The sequence below is a fragment of the Heliangelus exortis genome, chromosome 18 (genome assembly GCF_036169615.1).
Source record: "Heliangelus exortis chromosome 18, bHelExo1.hap1, whole genome shotgun sequence".
Lineage (NCBI taxonomy): Eukaryota > Metazoa > Chordata > Aves > Apodiformes > Trochilidae > Heliangelus > Heliangelus exortis.
Genome location: NC_092439.1, coordinates 9221120 through 9237852, shown reverse-complemented (window position 1 = coordinate 9237852; position 16733 = coordinate 9221120). Strand labels below are relative to the sequence as shown.

Below are 16733 nucleotides of genomic sequence, written 5' to 3'. Positions count from 1 at the left end.
ATGACACGCCCCGCGAGGTGGCGGACCGAGCACCGAGCCTCCACACGAAGGGGAAAGCAGGCGGCGGGGCCGCCTCCCTCCTTTCGCCCTTCCCTCCCCTTCCCCTCAGCGTGGGGGGGCCGGCGCGTCCTCCCCGGGAGCACTCTCCTCGCCGCCGCTCGGCGGGAGTGGACGGGGCGGGCAGGCGGGGGCTGCTGCGGGGCCTCAGACTACAGGTCCCGTGGCGCCCCGCGGCGGGAGGCGGGGCGGGTGGCGGAAGGGGCTCCGCTCCCTGGCGGCGGCGGGGGGCAGCTCTATCCGGGCCTTTGGCGCTTTCCCTTCCTTTCGCGCCGGCGGCCGCTGCGAGGCGGCGGGTCCATGTGCGCACGGCGCGGCGCGGCCCCGGCCCCTGCCCTCCGCCTTCTCCTCTTCCCTCCCCCGCCGCCGCCATGGACCCCAACACTATCATCGAGGCCCTGCGGGGTACCATGGATCCGGCGTTGCGGGAAGCCGCCGAGAGGCAGCTTAACGAGGTGAGGGCGCCGACGGGGCCTGGGCCGGGGCCGCGGCCGCGGCCGCCGCTGTACTGGAGAGCGGGGGGGAACGGCAGCGCGGGCGGTGGGGTGAGGGCAGGCCTGTGCGGGGCCGGGGAGCGGGACAGGCCCGGCGGGGGCGCGGCGGGAAGCGGGCGAGGGCGCGGGGAGACGGTGCTGAGGGAGCGGGGGAGGGGTATAACCCCATGGACCCCTCTGCCCTCCCGCCGCTCCCTCAGCCCCGTCTCCCCGCTCCCTCGCCCGCTTCCCGCCACCGAGCCCCGCCTGGTGTCAGGGTGGCTGCAGGTCGGGCCCGGCCGCCCGACTCGCATTGTCCCCGGCACATGGCAGCGGGGCCTCCGGCCGGGGCCAGGCCAGGCCATGCCGTGCCGGGCGGGGCTGATCGAGGGGGGGGGTTAGCGGCAGAAATCGGTCGGCGCTGGGGAGGAGGCCCCCGTTGTCTTTTCTCCGGGTAGCAAATCACTTCCATTGTCTTCCTGCTCAGCCGGGGAAGGAGTAATCCATAGCGGGGTGTTTAAAGGCGTCGGTGGCATAGGCCCCCGGTGACTCGAAGGCTGAACCCCGACCCACCTGGGACTGTTTCAGGGCAGTCTTGGGATGTGCACGGCAGGAATTTGTCAACGGAAAAGAGGGTATCAAGACCTCCATCGCTTTAGAAGTATTGATGTATAAGCAGTAGACTAAGAGTGGTCTGAGCAGAGTTCAGAAATGAATCTGATGATTTGTGTTGGTACAAATCCTTTGGGCTGCGGGTTCGGCAGCACTGTCGAGGTAGGTGTGCTTCCCGGTGTAGTAGCAACACGTGCCTAAAAGACAGGAAAGAAGGCAGGATTCCCACCCCAGATATGTCATCTGCTTGGACTGCATTCGTGTGTCATATTGGGATATAACAAAACCAGCCGGTCCTAGTTCTGCAGGTTTCAATTTCAGAAGAAGGTTATATTTTTGTTCCACTTAACTCCACCCGGTGGGTGAAAACTTCTTTATTAATGACACACGGCCATGGGACTTTCAGACATTTTGTAAAAACATGTTCCATAGTTTGACTCAGAGAAAAGGTGATAGCTTAGTGGAGAAGGTGAAGGCTGGGCTCTGTGTGGCAGCTCTTGCAGTGCCTTTTATTGGCCTTTTCTGCAGATGTCTTTGTTGCTCTAAAGCAGACTTCAGGCCTGGCAGAATATGTTCAGTGCAACAGATGTTCAGTAGAACTTAGATAAAGGTGGGCCAGATTTTCTGATCGTGCTAAACAAACTTTCAAAAACTGAAGATATAACTTCTCATATTATTAAAAAGGTGTAATCAAGTGGAATTCCTACAGGTCACTTAATAAGTGAGTGGGAAGTAACTTGGATACATTTAAAATAGCTGTAAACTTACTCAGTGTTTAATTGAGACTTGTTTAAAGTAGCTGGTTTTCTTTTCCATATACTTCACTTAAAAACTATGTTCATGTTTCTTATTTAAACAAAAGGGAAAATATAATTGCCTCTAAATATAGTACTATATATAAAATCTTAAACTGGGTTCAAAGTGGAAGATTTTGTAGTCTGTGTTTGTCAATATCTGTGTATATAGTAATGTGCTTGAAATCTATTTTAGCTACTTTCTGCAGGTATTGAGTTGCTGACCATGCAGGAAATTACATTCTCTTCTCTGCCAGTTGAGGTCTCCAGCAGACGGCTGTTCCATGAGGGATCATGGTCACTGGCAACTGGCTTTTGTTCACACTTTTGAAACACAACATCACGGTCTATCATGTCCTACACAAGTATTGGATTGGTATAAAATCCAAATATCTGTTCCCCTTTACCAACACCAGACATTATTGAACCAGTGTGTAAGAACTGTTGTTGGAAATGTAGTCTTGCTGATCTTTCACACACCCTAAATCTACAATCACTCATACATAGGTGTAGTTTTAGTCATATGCATGGTCTTGGTTTTTCATAGGTTTACTGAAGTCATTTGCTTGCAAGATACTGGTTTAAATTTATTAAATATTAGGGCAGTTGTGTTACCAGTTTATATTTTATTTCAGATATGGGGGTGTCTTTCTCTGTAAAGATGAAATCATACATCAGTGAACATTATTCTTGCATGTGGCCAGGCACACACAAATGTTTTTGTAATTTCAGTTTAATAGTTGTCCTTGGTTGACTTTTTGGTTTACCTTAAATTTGTCTGATGTGCCTCTGTTGAGTGGATGAGACTGGTTTTCAGTAGAAGGGTCATCTTTACCTTACCAGAAAAGAATGTGCTTCAGTTAGTAATTGATATTTCTAATTAATAGAAGAGCCAAGTATCTGAATCTGTCTTTATATCATAATCAACAAAGTTTCCACTGACTGGAGAAAAGAACCAAGAGTGTATGATTCTTGATTTGTTCAGGCTTTGTTATTTTTTCCTTTGACCTTGGCTAAGTCCTGAGTTGCTCTGTGCTTTATAAGTTTCATCAGGTTATATTGACTGTACATAAAATGCTGCAAGAACTTTGTAGTTGAGATAAGCTAAAAACAAAACAAAAAAAAAAAAAAATCAGGTATTTTAGTCTCTCTGGCTTTACTTTTCTCACTGTGAAAATACTTTATAGGGAATCACACCACTGGCTCTTTTATCCAACAACTTCTCATGGAACTTGCATCTGGTGGGATACCCTGTGGTGCTTGCCCAGCTCTGTCCCCATCCTAGAGAGGAAAGCTCTGGTTTACAATAACTTAAAACCAGACTCTTCAAGTAAACTACTGGAAAGCAGGAAGAATACGTTGTTGCTTTTTGTAGCAGCGTTTGGACTGCGTTTATAAAGTGTTTCCCAGAAATGGTGATGAAAACAGATATTTTTAACTATGCAGCTATGGAATGACACTCTAGAAATAATACACAGTGTTGCTTCATCTTTTAATATCAATACATTTATAAAGGCACAGTTGCTAGATAATACTTTCCTTATTGGTTTCTTTGTAATTCTAGGGAATTTATAACTTCCTGTTTTGTATGTCTTAGAAGTATCTGAGATTAACCTCAGTACACAGGAGCTATTAAGACATCTTTTCAGACTAACAACCCAACTTTTATGTCTGAGAATATTAAAAAAAAAAAAAATCAGTAAATTTTAAAGCGAAAGTTTTAACAGAGTTTGTTTAGGAAAATGATGTCCTGTTACTCTACTGAAAAACTGTCTTTCAGAAGCTATGTTGAGGCATTTTCATGTTCTAATATAAGTTTTAGAGGAGGAAAAATGATTAAGCTTGTTGACTAGTCACCATACCATGCTGTCAGTTTAACAGAATACAGTTCTGGGGCCTAGTTCAGTGTCTTTCATTGCCTGTTTCATAAATATAAATGTCAGAACAACTGAATGATTAAATTAAATGATTGACTCAACTACTGAGAGCTTTAGAGTGAAAAGGTGTCCAAGGGGAAAAAAACAAGCTTCTTATTACATGGGGCCTTTAACCCAGGAATTTCCCAATGCTGAAATGCTGTGTTCTGGGTACCTTGTGGTAGGTGTGTATAGTGTTAACCCCCATCTTCAATTTTTTAATAACTTTTTTAACACTACAAGTATAACACCTAGGATGATAAATTGTAGTGTGAGTAAGAAAAAGAACACAGCATGAGTTTCCTGTGTCTGATTATGAAATCTCAAGTCCTCTCAAAGTTTTCAGTAAGGCATTGTACTGAAAGTACTTGATAATTGTCACTTCCCTTACCTCCTGTCTGTACGTTTTGGTGTGTGTGTGATGAGAGACGCTTTGGGAAAGGATGGGTTTAAATTTTAGGTATCAATGTCCAACACCAGAAACCCCCTTGGGGGCAGTAAGGAACCAAGGGAGCTTTGTCTTCATTAGGAAGAAGTTCCAATCTTGATGCCTGTTAACCACTACAGGGTAAAATCCTAGCAGGCAGGGCGACTTGCCACTTTCTCATGACTTAGCAAATAGTTACTGTGTGTGCACAGCTATTCCCTGGCTAAGAGCACATTCCTCTTCCTTCTGCCAGCAGAAGGGCAAATAGTCTTCAGAACTTGCAGACAGTATTTTCATGACATGAGCATCGAGGATGTTTCAAGATCTGATGAGCGTGTATGTATTTTCGTGGACCTTAAACTGGATTTGCATATACATTGTAGCTGCATAAGAGGAGGCAGAACTAGCTTGCAAAACACGAGGTCAGAATGACTTCCACACCTGCTGAGTTCTTAAAAAAGAATTGAAAGAGTGCTACAGCAGAGTTTGCTGATTCAGCAAGGCCTTATAGTTCCTGACTTTACCTTTCTATAAAAAAATCCAAACTTTCATCATCTCTGTGTAATAGTTGTGTTCACCTAGTCCAGTTACAGTCCTGATCAAAAATTGCTTGTGTTTTTTTCAAAATTGTAATGACAGAAGTGCTAAATTTGTTTTTTTCAATTCCTTTAAAAATAAATCATAGCCTTTATTTAAATGTACTATAACTATATAAATAGCCTTGTGTTCTACTTTAGCATCATATAGTTAATTTTAACCTCTTTTGGTCTTTTTCATAATAGTGGAGGAGGTACCCATAGTAGTGTGCCTGTTATGGTAAATTAAATTCTTACTGTTTGAGAAGAGTGCATGCACATTTTTTTGCCTGAGAAGAAGCCTCTTGGTTTTTTTATCATTTAGTGGTATGCAGGTTTTGTGTAAGATATGAATCATTCTATTATTAAAGATGAATCTAACTGATTTTAATGGATATCTTTACTGGAGAAAAAGTTATTTACTGCATTGTCATTAATCCTTGATGTGCCATGAACTGGTCTCTTTAATGTTAGCTTCAAACTTCATTTATCTTTCATATTATTTATCTGGCAAGATACTTTTCTTTAAAGCATGTTTTACCACATGGCTACCAAACCAGCTCTGCTAGGAAAAACTGCATTGAAACATCCCAAAACATTGCATATTTTGGACTGGTGACTGATAGTAACAGACAGTGGTGCAACAATTGTGGTCTGATAGCATACATTCCTCTGCTAGGGAGGCTGCATAGCAAAGATTGCTCTTGGGAAAAGTCCCTGAATTCTTTGGCTCTTAGACAACAAAGTCATACCAGTGACACGGCATGTTAGAGAATTTGTAAGAGGGAAGGACTTGAGGTGAGTTTTGGTTTTACTTTTTTTTTTTTTTTAATGTTGAGTTCCATGTTGGGAAACTGACTTAGTGACAGAACCATTACTTAGTTAGTTATAATTGCAGTTACCACTGTAGTTTTCTCAATTGGTTTTAAAAGGGTATTTGTAAACAAGGAGCCAGATAATAAAAGACAAAGTTTTAGAGATTTCAAAGTATGAAATAATAAAAATGGTTTCTGTTCTGTACAGTGTAGAGTGCATTACAGCAACCATCACAAAATCTTGTTTTGCATTTTCAGATGTGGGAGCCACGGGACCTCTGTAGAGCGACACTACTGCCAGTGGTTTTCACTCAAGTGGCAGCAGTGCACCAGATTCTTTTGGGGACCAGGGCATGCAGGGGCCAGCAGAATCCTATAAATTCATGTAGTTATCTGTTAGACCCTCCCTTGCTGTTCACATTATGTATTCAGGCTACTTGCATAAACTAAACCCAATACCCAGTATTTTTATAGAATTTGCATCAAGAATAGTGTAGCAAGCTGGTCAAGGGAGGTTATCCTTCCCCTTTACTCTGCCCTGGTGAGGCCCCGTCTGGAGTACTGCATCCAGTTTTGGCTCCCCAGTTCATGAAGGACAAGAAACTACTGGAGAGAGTCCAGTGCAGAGCCACCAAGATGATTAGGGGACAGAAGCATCTACCATATCAGGAAAGGCTGAGAGAGCTGGGTCTGTTCAGGCTGGAGAAATGGAGACTGAAGAGGGGCCAGACTTTCTCTGGAGCCATTCATAACTCACCTGGGCTCCATACTCTGCAGCCTGCTCTAGATGAACCTGCTGTGGCACCGGTGCTCTGGACCAAGTGATCTCTAGAGGTCCCTTCCAGCCCTATACATTCTATGATTCAGTGATGTACCCAAAATAGGTGTGGGTTTTTTTGTTTGGTTGGCTTTTTATAGTAGTGCTGTCAGTGAAAAGGATCATTGTCCTGAGAGGCAGCTATCTCTGGAGAGTAAAAATACTAAACACTAAAATAGCTGAAATGGATTTCAATATTTTCTAATGCCTGAGATACACAGGCACCTGTGTGGTGTTTTATTTTAAATTTAGCTGGGGTTTTTGGGTGCCAAAAAAGAACACATAGTGTTTTTATAACAGTAAAGCAAAAACAAGGCAGCATGTGACAGGTTATTGTACCTGGGATTTTATTTGACCATGCAGTACACACATGCCTTCATGTAGCTGTCCTTACTCCTCCCCACATTTCAGTTTCTCTGGAATCGCCTTCCCATCAGTGGCATGGGAAAGGAGTTCTAAAGAGTTTGGGGTCCTTTATATTCTATATAGAATGCATGGAATTCTTAATATAGGTCTGTATGAGTTTAGTTTGTTTGGAAAGTGCAAGGTATTTTGTTTATGCTACCTTGTCTTAAAAACACACATTATTTCTAGTCTGAATCTCTGCTTAGAGATGCTCTAAAGGTGGTGAAGTAGCTCATTCTGATGGTTGGTTGGTGTCTGATGCTTGCAATGTTAGGAAGATATTTTTAAGAATCCAGTGAAAAGATATTAATCCTATGTACTAATATTGACCTTTATAGGAAGCCTCTGTAACTTGCTGCAGCCATAGGCTCAATCCTGTTTTTTTAAAATGAAAATATTATTCTTCAGTATTTTATTACATTTCAGTGTGTGGCAGTTTTGTATACTGCTGTATTTTTTTGTTGTTGTTGCTTTTTGCTTTTAAGACACAAAATTATTGTATTCAATTTTTGTTATTCCCTTTAGTTCCTTGATAGTTCTTAAGAAGTTTCCATATTTTATTTTCAAATGAATAGTTTTTATGAAAAGGGGACTTGTTATTTATAATGAAAAAGGGAAAGTAGTCCTCATGTTTCTAAATTCTAGGACTGAATGCTTTACGTTTTCCAAACATTAAATACATTGCAGATTTTCACTATTGAAAAGGTAGCTGTTAAGTTCATCATAGTCATAGTGGAAATATATCAGTTTGCACTTTTAAGTTCATTGTATGCAGGCTGTAATGTGACCTTATTTGTAGGTGAGTTAAAGGTTAGTGAAACTGAAAGATATCTTCAACAAGTTCCTAATAACAAGAACAGGAGTACTTCCTCTGACATTAATGTTAGGCATATAATTGAAAATTGTGCTGAATTAGGGTCTAATGTCATTTGGTATGTGTTGCAGAAGTGTATCACTGTTACTTGAAAAAAAAGTGGAACTTAAGGAAATTGGAGTCATATTAGGAATTAATGCTTACAAGTAAAGATATTTTAAAATTTATGTATTCAACCATTACTTGACAGTTAAAAATTAATATTTTTGTTTGTTTGTTTGAAAGTGTATTTGCTTCTTTAGGACTGGGGAAATCAGAGGGATGTGGGTCAGAAAGATGAGTGCTCATGCTGCTGTGATAGTTACTCCCAATGCATCAGAGTGAACTCAAATCATTCCAGTTGGCTGAGATGCAAGTTTTACTTCTGTGTTTTTTCTGTGGACTCCATTTTGTAGTGCTCAGGGTGAATCCGTACAATGTTTTAACATCTTGGGGAGATTCTCAAGTTGGCTCATTCTTCATTTAGAATCTGCTTTAAATAACAAGAGAAAACAAGCTACACTAATCCAATCTTAGTACAAATGCATGAACAAGTGTCATGTCTCAGCCCTGCCCCATTTACGCTCATTTGTACTAGAATGTGTAGAAGGCATTTGCTAGGGAATGTTAAAGTTGGAGGGAAGAGCCTGGTCCTGGATAGTATTAAACACTTAGAAGAAACGTTGACATCACAATAAGTGAGACAATTGTTTGGTTTTGATAAATGGATAGGTAATTTGACTTGTTTTCAAAATACTGGTTATTTATTTGCTTTATGTAGGGAGTGGTAAACTGAGTAAAAAGTAGGTAAGGGATATTTTCCTAAGAGTCTAACAGGTAAAGTTATGTACATTTAGTTGTCTGATAGAAGTGCTGCAAAGAGTATGTGAAACAATACTGACATGTCAATGAAGATAAAGCTGAAGCACATCTTGAAAATTTGAATCATGGACTAATTAGCTCAGCCATTACCTCTGTGGATCATCTGGCCCAGCTCCCGGAATGGAAGTTGTGCTGGAAGTTGTTAACTCTGTGGCTGTCACTCTGTTCATGTGTCCATACTGTTGGTTTGCTCTTGTGTAGGTGTGCTGACAGTTGCTGAAGTAATTTATAAATGGTCACTGGAAGCTCTTGTTTTAGAAAGATGAACTATGACTTAGGCTTGCTTAAGGCTAGGCCTAGTTCTTAAACATAGCTGTGATCTGTTTCTTAGATGGTTACATACTAAACATACCTTTTTAAAGGTCACTGTGAACTTACTGCACTTGAGATTTTCTGGCTATTTAGATATTTTTCTTGCAGGTAAGTGTTTTGAATGAAGAAGATATTTGACTGAAAAGCTGATTCCCAAAGCTTATTAAATAATTTAACTGTTCTTACCCTCAGTGGCAAGGTGTTTCCTCCTCCATGCTGTCTTCAGAGTACAGCGAGGAAGAAACCTCAAAATGCTTTGGTTGATGAGCTGACTGCTGTGAAACTGTCTGAATAGTTCATATTCTATTGATTTCATTATGTCATAAATATATCATTAAATCTAATGGGAATATTCCAAAACTTAACAAATGATGACTAAATATTCTTTTTTTCCACTTTACAGGCTCATAAGTCAGTAAACTTCGTTTCAACTCTGCTTCAGATCACTATGTCCGAGCAACTGGATTTACCAGTGAGACAGGCAGGCAAGTTTTCACATCTTTTTTCACTATATCTGCTTTAATGGTGCATGCACACAAGTACATATAGACATACTATTGAAGAATTACAATAGTTTTAATCTCAAATACTCATGAGTTGGGAGTTTCTTGAATTACAGTCATCATGAGTTATATATGACACCATACACTGAATAGGGAAGGCCGAAGGAAAAGGTGGCTGTCTCTTTGGTGATTGCTCCCCTTTGTCTCTAGAGAATAATGGTCTTTGGGGAAACAGTGGTTTTGATGCTATTACAGGTGGCCCAAGGAGGTAATTTAACATTGTACTAGTAATGCTAATGTTTCTAAATATTTTAAGTGGAAGAAAACAAATTGTTTTCTGGAACCATGCTGCTTTGTACATGAGATGTCAGTAAAACTGGTGATTGAGTATTAGCAGCTCCAAACATCACCTTAAAGCTGCTGTGATTGCTTGACAGATGTTTCTAACAGGATACTTAAGTGTTTTTTCTGACAGTTCAGAAAGTGTGATCTCAATTACTATTTGGACCTTCCACTTAGCAGACTGTTCTAAATTGCAGCACGTACTTAACGTGCACTTTTACTCCTTGGGGTACCATTTAGATGATTACTCAAAGTTACTGCTTTTGCATATGTAACGTGCAAAAAATGGGGAGTTTTGAACACAAGCTCTCAAAATAAATCCTCAGTGTAAGCCAAATGAAAAACAAAGCAGTCTGTAAAGACTGGAGACAGCTTCTAAAATGCAAAGTTACAAATGCTGTGTTCAGCAAAGCAGCTAATGGCACAATAAATCCCACTGAGGGTGGATTGAAGTCTCTATCACCTCTGTCTTGTAATAGCACATATCTGCTGAACATTCCTTACCTCTGCAGGCTCTCAAAACCCCCTTGGTTTCTGCATCTTCAGAAGGTGCATACAACATTTGGGGAGATAAGTTGCTTTATGGATTTGTACACAGAATTAGATTTGCAGCAACTTTGTTGTACAAAAGTAGCATGTAGCTTGTAATTTAACATTTCCTGATGCATTTTTTCAAATTCTGTTCTTTTCAAGTGATGCTGTAATCTAAGTTCTGCCACATAAGCAGTTTGGATTCGGTTGTCAACTGGTAAATGCAGCCATTTGTGCCAGCAGCCTGATGGCTGCAAAGTGCAACGGCTGTAACCTTGGTATAAGGGAGCCCTGTTTCTCTTTTATGTTTGGTTCTGTATCACAAACTTAAATAGATTAGTTTTTCTTCCAAAGGATGGTTTAGATAGTCATAAGTATGGATTAGCTTTGTTTTAATGATAATACTGAGAAAACAATTATAAAGCGTTTTTCAGAAGGGTGTTGCTAAAATTCTCCACAGGTATTTGTCTGTAGCACAGATGAAAGCAGTGTTTAGAATTTTTGTATGAAAATGCATTCTTTACAGAACAAAAAACTGTTAGTATCAGAATAAACAGGTAAAAGAGTATCAACCTAGTAAATTATTGGATTAATAATTTGCCTGGTTTGTTTTCATTCTTCTGGTCAGAAATCATCAATGGATTTGTCATTTCAATCAGTTTTGCTCTAAAATAAATTTAGTTGCAAAATGCCAGTTTGTGTTTGACTACCATTTGATTTGCCACTTCTGTCTCACAGGGGTTATCTACTTGAAAAACATGATAACCCAGTATTGGCCAGATCGTGAAGCTGCGCCAGGAGAGATCCCACCTTACTCCATCCCAGAAGAAGATAGACACTGCATTCGTGAAAATATTGTAGAAGCCATTATTCACTCTCCTGAGCTGATCAGGTATACAGCTTTCTCCTGCTTATTACACAACTGGCTGTGGCTCCTGATTGGTGGGCTTTGTTTTTCTGGTGTGGTGGTTTGTTTTTATTTTTGGTTGGTTGGTTTTTAGTTTGTTGGTTTTGCTTGTTTTGCTGTGGTGGGTTTTTTTTCACAACTAAGATCACCTGCATGTTAAGCATCATAGTCATCTACTCTGTATCCTAAACATAGAATTAATGTAGATGGAAAAATAGTTTTCACCTTGTATCACATTTAAAGTTCCTCAAATGGAAAAAGTACAGAATCTAAACCTTATAAATAAAACTTGAGATAAGTCTGTGTTTGGGCAATACTAGCAGTTTACAACACAAGAATATTATTAACATAATAATTGTGTATACTTGATTTCCAGAGTACAGCTTACCACTTGCATTCACCATATAATCAAGCATGATTATCCCAGTCGCTGGACTGCGGTTGTGGAGAAAATTGGATTTTATCTTCAGTCTGACAACAGTGCTTGCTGGCTTGGAATTCTTCTTTGCCTCTATCAGCTTGTGAAAAATTATGAGTAAGTTTTTTCGAACACATAAAGCAGCAGAATAAATGTATTTGTGTGTATATTTGTATTCTGTATGTGTATTGTAGCCATGTAGAGTTGTGTGTGGGATTACACAAAGGTGGAAGGATTATAATTTTAGAAAATATTTGTGAATACTTGCTGTGCAGTTGTTGACTCATATCTTTTCCTCTAAGAAATTAAAGAAAACCTACCTTTATTGAAGGTTGGAGATCAGAAAAAAAGAAGTGTGTGACTTATTTTGGTAGCAGCTTTTTATCGTTCCATAGCATTAAGAAAGTCTGCTCAAAATCTTGACTTCTGCAGAAAATTACTATTTGAAAAACAGGTTTAGATTCTTAAACAGTTTGTGCTGTAGGTATCAGTAACAGAAAACGTGTGAAGGTTTTATAAGGTGAAATCTTGAATGCTAGGAAGTTCAGAGTTAATCAAGTGACTTTAGTGTGATCCTTTTGAAAATTTTGATAGCCTCATCCAGCCCATCGTAGGAAATCTTTATCAAAGCTCATAGCTCTGTATGCAAGGCATTGGACTAAGATTCATGTGGATGTTCTTTTTCCTTTGTGTCTGGTCTCATGGTCAGACCTTTGTAGTTTAGGTTGCACTTCAGCAAGTTGTGTGGAGCTTGGCTGATTTGAATTGGGTCAGACAAAAGTGCAGTCCTGGAGTCAGGGAACTGTAGTAGTGGAACTGCTGGAATTCACAGCTTATTCTTGCAAAGCACTGTCATGTGTAACATGCTTGTTGCAGGTACTTGATTTAAAATGTTGCATTGAAAGATTTTGCTGTGTAATTCCATGGATTTTGCATAAATTAGCATCAGCCAAATGAGTATCAGCTTCTCAAAAATTCTTTCTTATGGGAATGCTGTAAAGACCTTTCATTCCATGTTGGAGTTTCTTTTCTGTGGCTGAAAATTTCAAGTCCTGCTGGTAAAGGAAAACAAACTAGTTTCCCACTTGTTTTTTAAATTAAACATATTTAACCAAATATAGAACAGAGATCTGTGAGATGTAAGACATGGAATGTTCACTGCTAGTGTATTATGGTTATAGCAGTCTTTGTTTAGGGAAGAATTTTGATATGAGCTCAGTCACTGTGTGATTAACTGAGGTAACAGCTGTGTTCATAATCATTGTTGATCAAACACTTCAGCTGAGGCCAGCAACTGCTCCTATTTGTTTTAACTTTCTGATTAAATCACCACAAGTTTGTTTCACAAATCATGTGGGAATATGCACATTTCATTGTGCAACAATGAGTGCAAGCAGGTCTCCAAAATTTCTTGCCTTACTTATGTCAGAATTTTTTGAAAAACTGCATCACGACATTGATCAAGTTGTTATTCCTTAAGTTGTAAGTTTGTTTGTTTGTTTGTTTGTAAGTTAAGTTTCTCAGGGCTTTACAAGGTTATTTCTTTTTCTCCAAATCCAGCCAGCAAGATCAATTTTTTTTTTCCTAGTCTTTTTCAATCATGTCTTTTGTGCAAAATAGAAACTGATTTTTCTTGAGCAACTTCAGTCCTTAACCTAGAATAGATCTCTCAGAAAATACATGGAGATTGCACTATTGAACAGGATTTTTAAGTTCATAGTTCAGTAGCAGTTTTTACAAAGCATACTATCTGGCAGCAGAGTGAGTAGACTTTGTATTTTTTGCAAATTAGCACTGTTTAAAAGGCTGAGCATTGATATTTAGTATTAGCAAAAGGTCTACAAAATGTATTTTGGAAAAATAACACCCCAATTTCCCAAACCAAAAATGTCCCACAAGAGTCTTAAATTATTAATCACTTCATTGAAAAATAAAGCAGTCTTAAAGTGTTACATAATTTTGTTCTTATTGTCATCACCATTATGGACAAGGACAAGAACCTGTTGTGCTGGTGTGACTCTTGAGTCAATAAGGATTTACTTCTTTGTAAGCTAAAAGCTGGGGGAAGCTTTAAAAATGTGGCTTTATTTTCTTTTGAGAATTTTGACATGTTTGAAGAAAGGATACGGAGCCTTGTTTCCAGCATAAGCAAACTGGTGGAATGTCACCAGCATGGAAAGGTTTGAGACACTATTTCAGGGGGAAACTTGCAATTAAAGCATACTCAGAGTCTACCACATAGCCTTGGAGCCTATATTCTCTAGCAGATGGTTAAATTTGGGCAAATTAAATGGTAAGATGTGAGAGACATCAATGGGAAACTGTGAGAAACTTCACAGTTTACTTTCTTCAATGTCAGTGAAGTAATCTAGCTCCTGGAAATACTTTGATAAATTGTGAACTCTGGTAAAAGTCTTTCTGGAGTTTTACTGACTAGGCCAGCATCTGCCGTTCTTGGCAATAGATGGATACCTTTTGCTTGCAGTTTTTGTAGTGTTCTGATTGCTTTTCACTACTGTAATGGTGCAGCTGAACATGATGTAGTATTCAGAGTGAGGAAGTTGGCAGGAGTGCATTACCAGCAGAAAACAAATGTGGATCATGGTGGAGTCATGGCTATAGCTTTATTTCAGATTCTGTAAGAAGAAATAGCTAGGTGTTTGGTTTGGTTTGGTTGGTTTTTGTCTGGTTTTGGTTTGGTTTGGTTTTTTTGTTTTTTAAATCATACCCTGTTATGAACTGTAACACATACTACTTGTTTCTACACTGGAGAAAGGTGCACTTTTAAAAATAAAAAGCTACCTGAAATGTATGCAAAACTAGTTTGTTCTTATCTAAAGGTACAAGAAACCAGAGGAGCGAAGTCCTTTGATAGCTGCAATGCAACATTTTCTACCAGTTCTGAAGGACAGTTTCATTCAGCTCTTGAGTGATCCATCTGATCAGTCTGTCCTCATCCAGAAACAGATCTTCAAAATATTTTATGCTCTTGTCCAGGTAAAAAACAAACTTTTGGTATGCTTAATTGGTAAATTGATGTAAGGCATTATGCTTTTCCTCAAAATAGTAAATGACAGAAATATTTGATTACATCTGAATCTTGTCCCCTACCAATCAGTTGTGGTATGAATCACAGGTTTTTAAAATGCTAGATTGTGATGTGCTCTTACTTTTGTACAGTACTATTCCTGGTTGGTATTACTTGTGCATGCCATTCCCTGAGGTAGAGCATTTACTAGAGAACCAAATAGACAATCAGTTCTTGAATGACAGATTGTGGAGGCCAGCCTACATAAAATTCTAACTGTAAATGCATCAGTTTGGAATGAAACTGTTAATATGCTGATAACTGAAGTTCTTCAGCCTGGTTTTCTGAGCCCTTTGCTAATCTTTCATGGTAGCTTGGTACAGACAAAGATTTGAAAGATTTAAATCCAAACTGGGAAAGTGACATTTGTTTTAAAATTGCTTTGAAATAAATTCATTTTGGCTTTTTTTCTCTTTTTCTTTTTAAATAAGTACACATTACCTTTGGAGTTGATAAATCAGCAAAACTTGACTGAATGGATAGAAATCCTGAAGACTGTTGTTGATAGGGATGTACCAGCTGTAAGTAGCTTTTGTGTACATAGATCGTTAAGCTCAAATATTATATACTAGGATGTTAAAAAGTTTAACATTTTATTTCTGCATTTGCTTTTCTCAATAGATGCCGAGAAAATAGTTTTAAATAAGCAAGCTTTTTTAAAACTGACTAGACAAATTTTGAGAATACGTAGCTTGTGGTGGAGTTCTGTTTACAAATAACAGCACAACTTGCCTTGGTTTCTTGTTTCAAGAATTTGTTGACAATTTATGCAGCATATATAATGGGATTGTTTTTCAACATGCTGTACTTCATACTTCTGTTTAAACTACAAGTGCAAGTGGGCTGGTTATAAAAGCAAACTATGCTATATAGTTGCTCAAAATACATCGAGTTTGTACTTTATATGAATAGTTGACAAATACTTATTTTTTCCCTAAAGGAAACCCTTCAAGTTGATGAAGATGATAGACCTGAGTTGCCTTGGTGGAAATGCAAAAAGTGGGCTTTGCATATTTTAGCAAGACTTTTTGAGAGGTAGTTTCCATTATTTTTAAATTTTTTAAAAAAATAAAAATATTCAAGTCAATAATACTGCTGCACCTTTGAATTTGTACACATTATTTTAATTCTAGGTATGGAAGCCCTGGTAATGTTTCCAAGGAGTACAATGAGTTTGCTGAAGTGTTCCTGAAGGCATTTGCTGTTGGTGTTCAGCAGGTAAGAAACACTGAATGTTGGGGTTATAAATTCAGAGATAGTAGTGGTTTCTTATTTCATTTTCTGCAAAGGCTTCTTGCTCTTCAGAATTGCTTTTTAAGCACATTGATATGGAAAGTACTGAGATCTGTGGGTTAAAAGAGAAGAATGGTTAAAAAAAGAATTTGCCATGTAGGACAGTACATTTAAAATAGCCTTTGCAGCATGGATAATTTGTGAATAGAGTAAATGTTCTGATATAATAAACCCTCAGATGAACTTCAGATAAATGCTATCTATTTTTCTCTTTCTGGAAGAAATTAATATAATATTTGTTTTGTGGTTGGCCTTCTTACTTACCCTTTTAACTCTGATGATGGAGGGTTTTTTCTTTTTGTCTCAAAGTTAGTAAACAGTAAGCTACCTAGCTTTCTGCAGAAGCCTGATCAAGCAGGTAAGGCTGGTCATTTCCCACTTGTCTCCCTGTCTGGGGATTGCCACAACTGCAGGGCCTGTTATAAACTAAGTATCTTTTGGACTAGAGCAGTTTTTAACTTGATGTATTAATGTTATGCCAGACAATTATTGATTTGCCTTTACTGTAGTAACATCGTGATTCTGATAATCCTGCTACATGGCAACAGTGTATTCTTGAAGGAACAGAATGGGTCGGTGAGGCAGGAATTGTCAGCAGCCTCACTTATAGTATAGTCAGTAATCAGATGTTTTTAAACTAGCAAGAAAATTCCCATGAGTATTGGAAAATTTTTTGATCTGCTTTGCAGTTTCTGGCTGTACTACTGACTCGC

General features: G+C 39.1%; 1 protein-coding gene across 1 annotated transcript in view; it reads left to right on the top strand.

Annotated features, from left to right (window-relative positions):
* Positions 1-226: 226 nt before the first annotated feature.
* The window catches only part of IPO7 (importin 7), a 35099-nt gene continuing 18592 nt past the window's right edge, over positions 227-16733 (top strand). The window contains exons 1-8 of the mRNA XM_071761986.1: positions 227-512; positions 9342-9423; positions 11053-11206; positions 11598-11756; positions 14480-14636; positions 15159-15248; positions 15668-15762; positions 15861-15945. Of these exons, the coding sequence (XP_071618087.1) occupies positions 429-512; positions 9342-9423; positions 11053-11206; positions 11598-11756; positions 14480-14636; positions 15159-15248; positions 15668-15762; positions 15861-15945 (906 nt within the window). The 5' untranslated portion in view covers positions 227-428. The remainder of the gene's footprint in view (positions 513-9341; positions 9424-11052; positions 11207-11597; positions 11757-14479; positions 14637-15158; positions 15249-15667; positions 15763-15860; positions 15946-16733) is intronic.